At 44.6% G+C, this 16,068-nt stretch overlaps 1 protein-coding gene across 1 annotated transcript; it reads left to right on the forward strand.

Annotated features, from left to right (window-relative positions):
- The first annotated feature begins 25 nt into the window (after positions 1–25).
- LOC118396776 (dnaJ homolog subfamily A member 2-like) lies at positions 26–14,940 on the forward strand. Its single transcript, XM_035791209.2, has 9 exons — positions 26–184; positions 1,028–1,087; positions 1,624–1,859; positions 1,950–2,030; positions 8,730–8,863; positions 8,962–9,158; positions 12,158–12,302; positions 13,195–13,322; positions 13,443–14,940. Exons 1-9 carry the CDS (start codon positions 107–109, stop codon positions 13,629–13,631), a joined length of 1,248 nt encoding a protein of 415 aa, XP_035647102.1. The 5' UTR covers positions 26–106; the 3' UTR covers positions 13,632–14,940.
- Positions 14,941–16,068: the final 1,128 nt, after the last annotated feature.

The raw sequence follows: 16,068 nt of genomic DNA on the forward strand, positions 1-16,068 counted from the left end.
TGACGCATTGCTTATGACGTTCCCACCCGGCTTGTTTATCTTCTCTCGTTTCCTTTCCTCGGCAGAAGGTATTTCTGTCTGTAGTTGACTAACGTTAGCTAGCATTATGGCCAACGTTGTGGATACCAAGCTATACGACATCCTCGGAGTTTCACCCTCCGCCTCAGAAAACGACCTAAAGAAGGTAAGTGACTGGTGTTATGTAAATAAATAATACACAATCAGCGCCTACACGAAATTATATGACCGCAAAACAGGGTTGATGTGGCCTTACCAACACTATTCAGATGCTAAGCTCACCCAGCTAGTTAAACTATCGCTAGATAACGTTAGCTAGCTAATCATGCGAGCTAGTCAGTGCATATTCTGGGGCAAATATCTAATGAAAAGTAAGTATTTCTCTGATTTGAAAAGCGCGATTTAAGACAGCTAGTTAACTAGTTAGTTAACTACCTGTTGGAAATGTTGTTATATGTATTTTATACATGAGAAACTAGGGCTACCGTCCTTACGCATAGAAACGTAGCACAGGCAGCGGCCGATCGTTGCTAGGCAGTGCGACTGCTGCCCGAAGTTAGCTGCAGGAGCTAGCTAACATTAGCGTAAGATGCTGCGCTAGCTGGCGTGAGTAAAACAAAGCTGACAGAGTAAAACCATATAGAGGTACTAGGTATGTTATTTTCTAGTTATAGCCAGTTAGTACATAATGAGCTCGGGATGTATCTCATTTGTCTGGTAATGTTAGCTAACTACATATATTATTGTTAGCTAATATGGTCTAAAGTTAGTTACTCTGTCGTCATGTTTTTGACAGATACTACAGATTGCTATTTTACTAGGGATTGTCATGAGGAGGATGATTATGTTAAGCATGCTAGCTAGCTAACGTTAGAATGTTTTCAGATTCACCAAGTGTTTCTCTTGCCGCAGCAGCAGGATAAAGCTACGCAGTTAGAAAATGTTGGCCCTACAACAGCCCACTCCCAGACAGTGACTGATAATGTAGGTCTGTCTCTCTTGTGTTCAGGCATACCGCAAATTGGCCAAAGAGTTTCACCCTGATAAGAACCCAGATGCAGGGGACAAGGTAAGAGACGGGCAGTTACACAAATAACACAATCAAAACATGACACAGTACACACACACAACGATTCACAGCAGCACATAACACTGATCAAGCCACATCATGACCACTAGTCATGGTAGTACCATCACATGGGCCTATCTGTATTGTGCAGTAACAGAGGCTGGTGTCAATCACTTTTGGTATTACTCAAATGGCCTCCTCTCCATAGCAAGAATGCACCAGCTAGTCTGTTGAGGCACCCTCTTTCCTGGTCTCCTTTGGTTCATCTGCAGCGCTGCCCCAACCAGCAGCACTGCCCCAACCAGCATCTTCTTCTTCATCGCTATCATCTGATCTGTGTAACGTCAGTGCAGATGAAGGAGAGGAAACTTAGACTATTGAGATGAGAGGATCTGTGAGACACCGTGATGATTGTTCATGTGGATTTAAAGTTAACAGTATGAAAAATGTCACCTGATTATGTAGAATGTCTGTGGGAGGTAGTTATGATGGACAATGTCAAGTTCCTCCCTAATGATCCCCCCCATCTCTCCCAGTTTAAAGAGATAAGTTTTGCGTATGAGGTGTTGACCAATCCAGAAAAGAAGGAACTTTATGACCGCTATGGAGAGCAGGGGCTGCGGGAGGGAGGTGGTGGAGGGGCTGGCATGGATGACATCTTCTCCCACATCTTTGGAGGGGGGCTGTTTGGCTTCATGGGGGGGCAGGGACGCGGAGGGGGAGGACGCAATGGAGGGCGCAGGAGAGGCGAGGACATGGTGCATCCACTCAAGTGAGTGACAGTTATTCTCCCTTCACATCTATGGTCTTCATCCAGACATATTATTTTAGTTATTCCTTACCCTGCCTACCTGTCTAACAGAGTTTCACTGGAAGACCTCTACAATGGTAAAACAACCAAACTACAACTCAGCAAGAATGTCCTGTGTGCTTCCTGCAATGGGTGAGTCTACACACACACACACTTTAAAATAATATAATTCGCATGGAGATCAATGTTGGTAGTTGCTGAGCTACTACACTTTTTGAGATGGACTGAACAAAAATATAAATGCAACAATTTCAAATATTTTACTGATTTACAGTTCATAAAAGGAAATCAGTCAATTGAATTCATTAGGACCTATCTATGGAGTTTACATGTCTTGGAATACAGATAGAGTATTTTTTTATTTTACCAGGCAAGTCAGTTAAGAACAAATTCTTATTTTCAACAACGTCCAGATTTTCAAACGACAGATTTGTACCTTGTCAGCTCGGGGATATGAACTTGCAACCTTCGGTTACTAGTCCAACGCTCTAACCACTAGGCTACCCTGCCGCCCAGAGTATGTGAGCCGAGCTGGAGCGGCAACCTTTTTGCTCGCACCAATTTGGCTCCGGGAGTGCTCACTTCACGAGGTCAGGGCATGCCTGGCTCACCATGCATTTGTAGTCTACTTGTTTTTTTGTGGGGTTTTTTCACGTTTATTTAACCAGGTAGGCTAGTTGAGAACAAGTTCTCATTTACAACTGCGACCTGGCCAAGATAAAGCATAGCAGTGTGTACAGACAACAACACAGAGTTACACAAGGAGTAAACAATAAACAAGTCAATAACATAGTAGAAAAAATAAAATAAATAAATAAAAGTGCTGCTATAGCCTCTTTCTTTAACTACTGTCATTGAGTTTTCTAAATATTTTCATAAAGAAACGGATAAAAACACACACTTGCAAAATGAAGGTGATTTACAAAGATGAGGACCAAGAGAGTGAGTGCGGTGATGTAGTGTCCACAACTAAAGAATCATTTGAAAAGACATGCATCGCTGCTGGCCTGCTCTCTAGGCACCATCGCATGAGCGAGTCAGACTGGCTAAACTCTTCTTTCTAAAAATGAATTCAAAGGCACTAATAAGGCATTTTTTGTTTAATTTGTATTTAATTATATGTCACAGCCTATTGTGTATTCAGACCCCTTGAGCTTTTCCGCCTTATTCTAAAATGGATTATAGTCGTCGTCCCCCCCCCTCAATTTACACACAATACCCCATAATGAAGCACAAACTGGTTTTTAGAAATGTTGGCAAACATCACAAATAAAAATGGAATATCACATTTCCATGAAGTATTTGACACTCAGTACTTTGTTGAAGCACTCTGGCAATGGGTACAGCCTCAAGCCTTCTTGGGTATGACGTTACAAGCTTGGCACACCTGCATTCTTCTCTGCAGATCCTCTCAAGCTCTGTCAGGTTGGGTGGCGTCGCTGGTCACCTATTTTCAGGTCTCGCCAGAGATATCCGGGCTCTGGCTGGACCACTCAAGGACATTCAGACGCTTGTCCCGAAGCCACACCTGCATAGTCCTGGCTGTGTCCTTGGGGTTGTTGTCCTGTTGGAAGGTGAACATTCACCCCAGTCTGAGGTCCTGGGTGCTCTGGAGCAGGTTTTCATCTAGGATCTCTCTGTACTTTGCTACGTTCATCTTTCCCTTGATCCTGACTAGTCTCCCAGTCTCTGCTGCTGAAAAACTTCCCCACAGCATGATGCTGCCACTACCATGCTTCACCGAAGGGATGGTGACGGGTTTCCTCCAGACGTGACCGTTGACATTCATGCCAAAGAGTTCAATCTTGGTTTCATCAGACCAGAGAATCTTGTTTCTCATGGTCTGAGAGTCCTTTAGGTGCCTTTTGGAAAATCTAAGTTGGCTGTCATGTGCCTTTTTACTTGGGAGTGGCTTCTGTTTCGTCACTCTACCATAAAAGCTTGATTGGTGGTGTGCTGCAGAGATGGGAGAACCTTCCAGGAGGACAACCATCTCCACAGAGGAACTCTGGAGCACTGTCAGTGACCATCGGGTTCTTGGTTGCCTCCCTAACCAAGGCCTTCCTCCCCTGATTGCTCAGTTTGGCCAGGTGGCCAGCTCTAGGAAGAGTCTTGGTGGTTCCAAACTTCTTCTATTTCAGAAGGAAGGAGGCCACTGTGTTCTCGGGGACCTTCAATGCTGCAGACATTTTTTTGGTACCCTTCCCAAATCTGTGCCTCGACACAATCCTGTCTCTGCACTCTACGGACAATTCCTTTGACCTCATGACTTGGTTTTTGCTCTTACATGCACTGTAAACTGTGGGACCTTTTTTATATAGACAGGTGTGTGCTTTTCCAAATCATGTCAATTGAATTTACCTCAGGTGGACTCCAAGATGTAGAAACATCTCAAAGATGACCAATGGAAACCGGATTCACCTGAGCTCAATTTCAAGTCTCATACCAAAGGGTCTGAATACTTTTAAATGAACAAGGTATTTACATTTTTTTTTTTTATATATACATTTGCAAAAAATGTATGAACTGTTGGCTTTGTCATTATGAGGTAGTGTGTGAAGATTGAGGGGAGACAAAAAATATTTCATCAGTTTTTAGAATAAGGCTGTAATGTAACCAAATGTTGAAAAGGTCAAGGAGTCTGAATACTTTCCAAATGTACAATTTATAGACAAATGATTTAATACAACAAATGTATTAAATAAAAATGTATAACAAAATGAATGCAGTTGAAAAAAATGAGTAAGAATAAGGAATAAAAGTAACAAGTAATTAAAGAGCAGCTGTAAAATAACAATGGCGTGACACTACACGTGGATACCGGTACAGAGTCAATGTGCGGGGGCACTGGTTAGTTGGGGTAATATGTAGAGTGGGGCAATGCAAATGGTCTGAGTAGCCATTTGATTAGATGTTCGGGGGTCTTATGGCTTGGGGGTAGGAGCTGTTTAGAAGCCTCTTGGACCTAGATTTGGCGCTCCGGTACTGCTTGCCGTGCAGTAGCAGAGAGAACAGTCTATGACTAGGGTGGCTGGAGTTCATAACAATTTTTAGGGCCTTCCCCTGACACTGCCTGGTATAGAGGTCCTGGGTGGCAGGAAGCTTTGCCCCAGTGATGTACTGGGCCGTTCGCACTACACTCTGTAGTGCCTTTGCGGTCGGAGGCTGAGCAGTTACCATACCAGGCAATGATGCAACCAGTCAGGATGCTCTCGATGGTGCAGCTGTAGAACCTTTTGAGGATCTGAGGACCCATGCCAAATCTTTTCAGTTTCCTGAGGGGAGAATAGGTTTTGTTGTGCCCTCCTCACGACTGTTTGGTGTGCTTGGACCATGTTGGCTTGTTGGTGATGTGGACACCAAGGAACTTGAAGCTCTCCGCTTGCTCCATTACAGTCCCATCGATGAGAATAGGGGTGTGCTCAGTCCTCCTTTTCCTGTAGTCCACAATCATCACATTGAGTGAGAGGTTGTTGTCCTGGCACTATACTGCCAGGTCTCTGACCTCCTCCCTATAGGCTGACTCGTTGTTGTCGGTGATCAGGCCTACCACTGTTGTCATTGGCAAACTTAATGATGGTGTTGGAGTCGTGCCTGGCTGTGCAGTCATGAGTGAACAGGGAGTACAGGAGGGGACTGAGCACGCACCCCTGAGGGGCCCCTGTGTTGAGGATCAGTGTGGCGGATGTGTTGTTACCTACCCTTACCACCTGGTTGCGGCCTGTCAGGAAGTCCAGGATCCAGTTGCAGAGGGAGGTGTTTATTCCCAGGGTCCTTAGCTTAGTGATAAACTTTGAGGACACTATGTTTTTTAACGCTGAGCTGTAGTCAATGAATAGCATTCTCACGTAGGTGTTCCTTTTGTCCAGGTGGGAAAGGGCAGTGTTGAGTGCAATAGAGATTGCATCACCTGTGGATCTGTTGAGGCGGTATGCAAATTGGAGTGTGTCTAGCGTTTCTGGGATAATGGTGTTGTGAGCCATGACCAGCCTTTCAAAGCACTTCATGGCTATAGACGTGAGTGCTACGGGTTGGTAGTCATTTAGGCAGGTTACCTTCGTGTTCTTTGGCACAGGGACTATGGTGGTCTGCTTGTAACATGTTGGTATTACAGACTCAGTCAGGGATCGGTTGAAAATGTCAGTGAACACACTTTGCAGTTGACCAGAGCATGCTTGCAGTACACGTCCTGGTAATCCTTCTGGCCCTGCGGCCTTGTGAATGTTGACCTGTTTAAAGATCTTACTCGCATCAGCTCCGGAGAGTGTGATCCGACAGTCTCCCGGAACAGCTGGTGCTCTAATGCATGTTTCAGTGTTATTTGCCTCGAAGCGAGCATAGAAGTATTTTAGTTCATCTGATAGGCTCGTGTCACTTGGCAGCTCTCGGCTGTGCTTCCCTTTGTAGTCTAATGGTTTGCAAGCCCTGCCACATCCGACGAGCGTCAGAACCGGTGTAGTACGATCCGACCTTAGTCCTGTATTGACGTTTTGCCTGTTTGATGGTTCGTCGGAGGGCATAGAGGGATTTCTTCTAAGCTTCCGGGTTAGTGTCCCGCTCCTTGAAAGCGGCAACTCTATCCTTTAGCTCAGTGCAGATGTTGCCTATAATCCATGGCTTCTGGTTGGTGGTATGTACGTACGTACGTACTGGTCACTGTGGGGACGATATCATTGATGCACTTATTGGTGGAGCCAATGAGTGATGTGGTGTACTCCTCAATGCCATCGGAAGGATCCCGGAACATATTCCAGTCTGTGCTAGCAAAACAGTCATGTAGCTTAGCATCTGCTTCATCTGTACACAATTCATCACAATGTGTTTCTTTGTAGGATATAACTTAAATAATTCATTTTTGTTCCTTCTTAGGCTTGTCTGGCTCCTGACCTATTTAGTGTTTTATATGCTGTTTTAATGACATGTAGCCTATTTGAAGTTCTGAGCACTTATTTTAACACCTTTTTAATGTTTATTAAAATACTTTTCATTCAAATCATATGGTTTGGTTTCAATACTTTAAAAATAAATGAAAGGTCCAGGTAGTCCCAGAAATAGATGGGTGTTGGATAAATTGTGATTTTTAATGAAGGGATTGGATTTGGAGCTGCAATTTTTCTTTTTTTTTGGAGCTCGGAGCGGTTTTTGTCAGAGCAGTTGGAAAGGACGTGGTGCGCCCCCCCATGAGTGGGATTTCCATTTTCAATTCCGCTCACATACTCTGACATATGTATCTGTTGGTCACAGATACCAAGTGGGTTGGTAGGGGCGTGGATCAGAAAACCAGTCTGTATCTGGTGTGACCACCATTTGCCTCATTCAGTGCGACACATCTCTGTCGCATAGAGTTGATCAGGCTGTTGTTTGTGGCCTGTGGAACGTTGTCCCACTCCTCTTCAATGGTTGTGCGGATTTGATGGATATTGGCGGGAACTGGATACGCTGGCATACACGTCAATCTAGAGCATCCCAAACATGCTCAATGGGTGTGTATGCAGGCCATAGAAGAACTGGGACATTTCCAGCTTCCAGGAATTGTGTTCAGATACTTGCGACATGGGGTCGTGCATTATCATGCTGAAACATGAGGTGATGGTGAATGACATGACAATGGGCCTTAGGATTTTGTCACGATATCTCTGTGCATTCAAAATGTCATCAATAAAAAAGGCAATTGTGTTCGTTGTCCGCAGCTTATGCTTGCCCATACCATAAACCCACCATCAACATGAGGCACTTTGTTCACGACACTAACATCAGCAAACCGCTCGCCCACATGACATCGTACACGCTGTGTGCCATTTGCATGGTACCAGTTGAAACCGGGATTGATCTGTGAAGAGCAGACTTCTCCAGTGGCTATCGAAGATGAGTATTTACCCATAGATGTTGGTTACGACGCCGAACTGCAATCGGGTCAAGACCCTGGTGAGGACGATGAGCTTCCTTGAGACGGTTTCTAACAATTTTTTCAGAAATTCTTTGGTTGTTCAAACCCTGTTTCATCAGATGTCTGGTTGGCTGGTCTCAGACAATCACGCAGGTGAAGAAGCCGGTTGTGGACGTCCTGGGCTGACGTGGTTACATGTGGTCTGCGGTTGTGAGGCCAGTTTGACGTACTGTCAAATGATCTAAAATGACGTTTGTAGCTTATGGTAGATAAATGAACATTAAATTATCTGGCAACAGCTATGGTGGATATTCCTGCAGTAGCATGCCAATTGCAAGCTCCATCAACTTGAGACATCTGTGGCATTGTGTTGTGTGACAAAAATGCACATTTTTAGTGATATTTTATTGTACCCAGCACAAGGTGCACCTGTGTAATGATCAGGCTGTTTAATCGGCTTCTTGATATGTCACACCTGTCAGGATGGATTATCTTGGAAAAGGAGAAATGCTCACTAACAAGGATGTAAACACATTTCTTCAAAAAAATTGAGAGAAGTAAGCTTTTTATGCATCTTGAAAGGTTTTGAAACATGGGACCAACACGTTCCGTTTTATTTTTGTTCTGTATAAATATCTTTAGTGGACAGAGATATGGATGCAGGACTTAACATTCATGATATATAAATGTATAGTTTTTACCATATTTTGAAGCTGTATACCGTTTGTTTACTTTGTTTGTAAAACAAGGTTATATTTTTGGTTGTGATGGGATATGACAATTGAACAAAGTTAATTTATAAGTTATAATATTTTAGAATCAATGGGTACAAGTCCAAAAATGAATGTAGTTGTGATTGCTGATTGCCCCTTTAACATGAGATCTATATATATATATATTGTTTAATGTGATACTTGACTCTCCTCTCTCTGGTCTGTCTCCAGTGCCGGGGGTAAGGCGGGGGCGGTGCAGAAGTGCGTGGCCTGCAGAGGGAGAGGCATGAGGATCATGATCAGACAGCTGGCTCCTGGCATGGTCCAACAGATGCAGTCAGTCTGCACAGACTGCAACGGAGAGGGTAGGACCACACACACAAGCACACGTGGTCTGCAATAATGAATACACTATAAAAATATTTTTTTTGTTAGGAAACTAATCTGTTTGTGTTTTGTATAGGGGAGGTGATCAGTGAGAAGGACCGCTGTAAGAAGTGTGAGGGTCGTAAGGTGAACAAGGAGACCAAGCTGTTGGAGGTCCATGTTGATAAAGGCATGAGGCATGGCCAGAAAATAAGCTTCACTGGAGAGGCTGACCAAGCCCCAGGCACTGAGCCTGGAGACATCCTACTGGTCCTACAGGAGAAGGAGCATGAGGTAAAATGCACACACACTGCAGCAGAGAGTACTCAAAGATTTAAGTAAACTGCTCAGGAAACGACCCAGTGTTCAGAAATTCTCAATCTAATTTTGTTGGTTGCAAACACATTTAGCAGATATTGCAGTTTCAGCTAAATGCTTATGTTTCTAGTTCCAACAGTGCAGTAACAATACGAAACAATACACACATCCCCCAAAAATTATATGTATAAAAAAATTATACAACCCACACAAGTGGCTCTGGTAGTGCAGCTCATCTAGGATGGCACATCAATGTGAGCTGTGGCAAGAAGGTTTGCTGTGTCTGTCAGCGTAGTGTCCAGAGCATGGAGGCGCTACCAGGAGACAGGCCAGTACATCAGGAGACGTGGAGGAGGCCGTAGGAGGGCAACAACCCAGCAGCAGGACCGTTACCTCCTCCTTTGTGCAAGGAGGAGCAGGAGGAGCACTGCCAGAGCCCCGCAAAATGACCTCCAGCAGGCCACAAATGTGCATGTGTCTGCTCAAACGGTCAGAAACAGACTCCATGAGGGTGGTATGAGGGCCCGACGTCCACAGGTGGGGGTTGTGCTTACAGCCCAACACCGTGCAGGACGTTTGGCATTTGCCAGAGAACACCAAGATTGGCAAATTCGCCACTGGCGCCCTGTGCTCTTCACAGATTAAAGCAGGTTCACACTGAGCACGTGACAGAGTCTGGAGACGCCGTGGAGAACGTTCTGCTGCCTGCAACATCCTCTAGCATGACCGGTTTGGCGGTGGGTCAGTCATGGTGTGGGCTGGCATTTCTTTGGGGGGCCGCACAGTCCTCCATGTGCTCGCCAGAGGTAGCCTGACTGCCATTAGGTACCGAGATGAGATCCTCAGACCCCTTCTGTGAGACCATATGCTGGTGAGGTTGGCCCTGGGTTCCTCCTAATGCAAGACAATGCTAGACTTAATGTGGCTGGAGTGTCAGCAGTTCCTGCAAGAGGAAGGCATTGATGCTATGGACTGGCCCGCCCGTTCCCCAGACCTGAATCCAATTGAGCACATCTGGGACATCATGTCTCGCTCCATCCACCAACGCCACGTTGCACCACAGACTGTCCAGGAGTTGGCGGATGCTTTAGTCCAGGTCTGGGAGGAGATCCCTCAAGTTTGGACACACCTACTCATTCTTTATTTTGTACTATTTTCTACATTGTTGAATTAATAGTGAAGACAAACTCTGAAATAACACATGGAGTCATGTTGTAACCCAAAAACTGTGAAACAAATCCAAATATATTTACGATTGTTCAAAGTAGCCACCCTTTGCCTTGACAGCTTTGTACACACTTGGCATTATCTCAACCACATATGCTGAGCACTCGTGGCTGCTTTTCCTTCACTTTGCGGTCCAAGTCATCCCAAACCATCTGTTGGGTTGAGGTCGAATAGCTCTTACATAGCCTGGAGGTGTGTTGGGTCATTTGTCCTGTTAAAACAAATGATAGTCCCATTTAAGCAAAAACCAGATGGAATGGCATATCGCTGCAGAATGCTGTTGTAGTCATGCTCGATAAGTGTGCCTTGAATTCCAAATAAATCCCTGATAGTGTCACCAGCAAAGCACCCCTACACCACCTCTTCCATGCTTCACGGTGGGAACCACACATGCAGAGATCATCCGTTCACCTACTCTGCATCTCACAAAGACATGGCCGTTGGCTCCAAAAATCTCTAATCAGACCAAAGGACAGATTTCCACCAATCTAATGTTCATTGCTTGTGTTTCTTGACACAAGCAAGTCTCACACAGTCTCCTCTGAACAGTTGATGTCTGTTACTTGAACTCTGAAACATTTATTTTGGCTGCAATTTCTGAGGTTGGTAATTCTAATGAACTTATCCTCTGCAGCAGAGGTAACTGCTGCGATCCTCATGAGGGAGCCAGTTTCATCATAGCGCTTTATGGCTTTTGCGACTGCACTTGAATAAACTTTCAAAGTTCTTCATTTTCCATATTGACTGACCTTTGTCTTAAAGTAATGGACTGTTGTTTCTCTTTGCTTATTTGAGTTGTTCTTGCCATAATATGGACTTGGTCTTTTACCAAATAGGGCTATCTTCTGTATACCAACCCTACCTTGTCACAACACAAGTGTCTCAAACGCAGAAAGAAATTCCACATGAACTTTTAACAAGGCACACCTGTTAATTGAAATGTATTCCAGGTTGATACTCTTGATGCTGGTTGAGAGAATGCCAAGAGTGTGCTAAGCTGTCATCAAGGCAAAGGATGGCTACTTTGAAGAATCTCAAATATAAAATATATTTGGATTTGTTTAACAATTTGTGGGTTACCACAATGTTCCACATGTGTCATTTCATAGTTTGTGTTCACTATGATTCTACAATGTAGAAAATAGTACAAATAAAGAACCTTTGTCATGAGTAGGTGTGCCCAAACTTTTGGTGTGTGTTTGTACAAAAATATAAATGCAACATGTAAGAGGTTGGTTTCATGAGCTGAAATAAAAGATCCCAGAAATTGTCCATATTCACACAATATTTTTCCTCTCAAATGTGGTGCCCAAATGTGTTTACGTCCCTGTTAGTGAGCATTTCTCCTTTGCCAGGATAGCCTATCGACCTGACAGGTGTGGCATATCAAGAAGCTGATTAAACATCATGGTCGTAACACCTGTGCACCTTGTGCTGGGAACAATAGAAGGCACTCTAAAATGTGCCGTGTTATCACCCAACACAATGCCACAGATGTCTCAAGTTGAGTGTGCAACTGGCATGCTTACTGCCAGAGAATCAATGACTATGTACATCGGACAGCAGTCTAAGTTGGAGGGCAGAGTCTGGGTGGTAGCCGGCCAGTGACAAAATGTTTTAGCTTCCTCTCTGAAGGTGGCCCTCAATTCCCATCTCCTGAGTTTGAGACAATCCTTAAACGCTCTTGCCGACCAGAGAGGTTGAGTCAAAGTACTGATAAAATGTTAATTATTGAGTGTGTTCTGTAGGAGTTCCGTCGTGATGGCCATGACCTCCACATGACCCAGCGTATCGGCCTGGTGGAAGCTCTGTGTGGCTTTCAGTTGGCGGTCACACACCTCGACGGACGCCAGCTCGCTGTCAAATATCCCCCTGGCAAGGTCATAGACCCAGGTAAACACTCACCACTCCACAACACACACACACACCGCTTCAAGTTTAAAGGGGGCCTGAACTTCCTCATTTGGCCTAGTGTTTTGGCTTGGTCATTAAGAAATGCAGCAGCATGACTGAAGCCAAACGAGAGATGTTTTGGGGGTGTGGTTTAATGTGGTTGTCTCTGTATGTTCGGATGTGGCAAGCGTTTGTACAGCACACAGTATTCACTCACGCTTATAACTTGAAACAGTCTAACCAGGTCTTGTGTCTTGAAGTCGTTTAGGCTTGCTAGTGCTCGCCAACTTCTTTCGCCAATTAGCTTCAGCTGGCTGGTGTGCCACCGTGACAAAGTTGGTTTGACATCGGATAGCCTAACTCTGGGGCTAGTTAATGACCGTCAATAAATAGCAAAATGGGACAATATTGTCATGGTGCACACCTTTTTAAATGCTTTCGATATTTCTACAATTTATAGATGGTTTGAGGTGTTTAAATAATTTAAATTGGGAGCTATTGACATTTTAAAATATTGTCCCATGTACACTGCAATTTACTTATAGTCCCTAACTTGCCCCATAGGGATGTCAAATAGAAATTGACCTTGGTCATTACGATCGGGTCGCATGCAGCTGCGGTCCGAATTCATGATTACTTGTGTGCTGCCAGCTGTGGGCAGGATTGAAATAAACCCAACCAAAGGAACACTTACTGTACCCTTCATTCCGTGACGTACCATTTTTGGGAGAATGACTTTATGATCATACTACTTTAGTACATTTTGACATGATAATTCTGACTCCTATCGATGCCAAATAGGACGTTTTCAAAACGAGAAGCTGCTTTGTAGGGGCAGTCGCTCTTTAACTTGATCTATTTTGCTTGCCTTGTATCATTACGTGTGTGTCAGGTTGTATCCGGGTGGTGAAGGGAGAGGGTATGCCTCAGTACAGGAACCCATTTGAGAAAGGCGATCTGTTCATCAAGTTTGATGTCCTGTTCCCTGACAACAACTGGATCAGCCCTGAGAAACTCACCGTGAGTACCCCTGAGAACCAAATAGCCCGCCTAAAAGGTGTCTGGTGCATCACACATTGTCTTAACCTTTATTAACCGTATGTCATTTACAGAATGTGTGTTTTACATGTGTGTGTTTAGGAGTTGGAGGACCTGCTGCCTGCGCGTGCAGATGGACCAGTCATCTCGTCGGAGGCAGAGGAGGTTGACCTCCAGGACTGTGAGGTCAGAGGTCAGGGGTCAGCGGGGGCCAGAAGGGAGGCCTACAATGATAGCTCTGATGAGGAGGGGGGGCCGCACGGCCCAGGGGTACAGTGTGCCCACCAGTAGACTGAATACACACCCCGACTACCCTCTCTCCAGTCTGTGTGCCCATCTGTTGTGAGGGAAGGGCACCTCCCTACTGCACCCTGCCCCAGGTCCCATCAGGACCCTCCATCCTCTTCATTCCACAATCAGAGTGTGTGGGTGTGGTCAGCAGGCTATGCTGGATGTGTGGTGGCCATTTGACATCCTAGGATTCTAGGCTCTACAGCTGTCTTTGGAAACGTCATTTGCGAACCTTGTGTATAAAATGAAAATATTGTCTTTAAAAATACATTCATTTATCTTCTTCAGTGTCGTAATCTAGTCTGTCACATCAGCGCATGCTGAAAAGACATTTAACACAGGCCTACCATAGCCCCTGGCCTACACGGCAGCCTGCTGAGCCACACAGGAAGTGATTACGTCACATTCTGTAAGCTCAAACTCCTCATCACTGAGTTACCTGAGGACTTCCTAGCTTAGATTTATCTCCACCAATCACATAGCTTGAATCTTTAGGCTTATTTACCTTTCAGTCAGAAAAAAATGTTTCTTCTGCGTGAGGATTGTGTGCTTTTGCGCATCTGTGTGTGTGACCACAGAGCTTTTGTCTGAGTAGCATACTCTATTCCTCTTTCTAAACTCAGGCAAGGCGTGCGTGCGTGCGTGTGATGCTGGCTTCTCTACTCATAGCAGTATGTATTATGTGTGTAGTGGCAGTGTGAGTGATGACCTCATGTTTATGCTCAATTTAAGATAAAAACATCTGAATTTGTTGAACTTGTCCCACCTTGACCATGTCACCTTTTAACCCTCGACCCCAAACCTCTGTATTATACACAACTCTCCATGCCAGTAGAACTGTCACATGCCATCTCCAGCTCTGTAAATACCAGCCACAACCCCATCCCCTGTGCACAGTTGCATCTCAGTACTCTTCAGCTGCCTCCTCCCTTCCAATCCAAATTCCTGTCCTTCATCTGCACTAATGGGACAAAACAGCAGGGTCATGTTTAGTTGGCACAAATTAGAAAATGTTTTAATCACAACCTAAAAAAAACACTTTAATTTCCAGTTTCAAAATATTTAGCTACAGTCTGCCCTATTTCCTTTTCCTGTCCAGTTCTGTGAGATCAGTGCAGATGGAGAGGATAGGAGGCTGCTTTAGACTGTAGAGATGTAGTCATGTGACTGTCACTGTAAATATGAAATAGGCCACTGGAGGGACACGCTTCAGACCAACAGACGGGCTTTATTTAGTAAGTGATATTATTGTTGATGCTCATATTTGTCAGGATGACAATTGAACTGTATAATAAACTTGTCACCATCAGCTCTCTGCCTCTGTTCATCCACTTACCAGCATGCTACACTATTTAAGCCGATGACACACAGTTTAATAAAAAAAAGTATAGCTCTTTGAAGTCCACTGTATTTAATTAAAGGAAAGCTGAATCTTATGCATACACTAAAATAATTACTGAACTGCAGCCAGGCAAGTGAATGGGGTGGGTAGTAGTATAGCAATTGACAGATTGACGGGGAACCGCCAGAGCAGGACTTACAGATCAGAATTCTAGTGACCTGGATGTGTAGTAATGGCATCGCTATATGGGTAGTGATAGTATATTAGTTAGTGTTGGTGGCTAGCCTGAGTGAGTCAGCAGTGTCAATTGTCTGCGCTGTGGAGTTCCACTGGACCCAGCAGCTCCTTATAGCCTGCTGTATTCCTGGGAGGAGGGAGAATAAAGAATGAGCAAGAGGTGGAAATTGACACCTGTCTTGTTACCTGTCTCTCTTACATATTACTTGTGTGTGTTAACTGTCTCATTTAGACTGCATGACATAGGAGTGTTCCCTCTTCAGCTGTTCCAGTTTATCTGATCTTCTTGTCCTCCTGAGAGACACATACAGCCCAGAATTATACACCAACCTCCAATGCCTAACAAAAGGGTATATTAGATGTGGTAGGTTATGCGTGTGTGTTACATGGGGCAGGTTGTGTGTGCGGTGTCTATCAGTCTCAGGCCCATTAGGTCCTCATGGGAATTCCTGTTCTGAATTATTGACAGCCGCTCCTGGACCTGACACAGGAAGTATCTCTTTATAACTAAGCTGCTCTCTTTTTTTCCCCCTTGTGCCTCTTCCTAAAAAACGCAAGAGTATGTCTCTCTCCCACCCTCAGTGGTTGTCTCTCACTCCCCCTTTGTCTCACTCTCAGTAATGTAAATTGTATTCTCCTATTTTATACATGTACAAGTATTTATATGTGTGAATTGGAAAAGGGCACAGACTTTTCACCCTGTCGGATTGGGGATTCGAACGAGTGACCTTTCAGGTACTGTCCCATACTCTTAACAGCTAGGCTACCGGCCGCCCAAGTAGTCTCTCTGTCTCTCTTTTGTTTCCTCTCCAGGTCCAACAGGCTGCGCATCATTCTCTCTCTCCATTGCAGAGAACG

This window comes from Oncorhynchus keta, chromosome 17 (genome assembly GCF_023373465.1).
Source record: "Oncorhynchus keta strain PuntledgeMale-10-30-2019 chromosome 17, Oket_V2, whole genome shotgun sequence".
Classification (NCBI taxonomy): domain Eukaryota; kingdom Metazoa; phylum Chordata; class Actinopteri; order Salmoniformes; family Salmonidae; genus Oncorhynchus; species Oncorhynchus keta.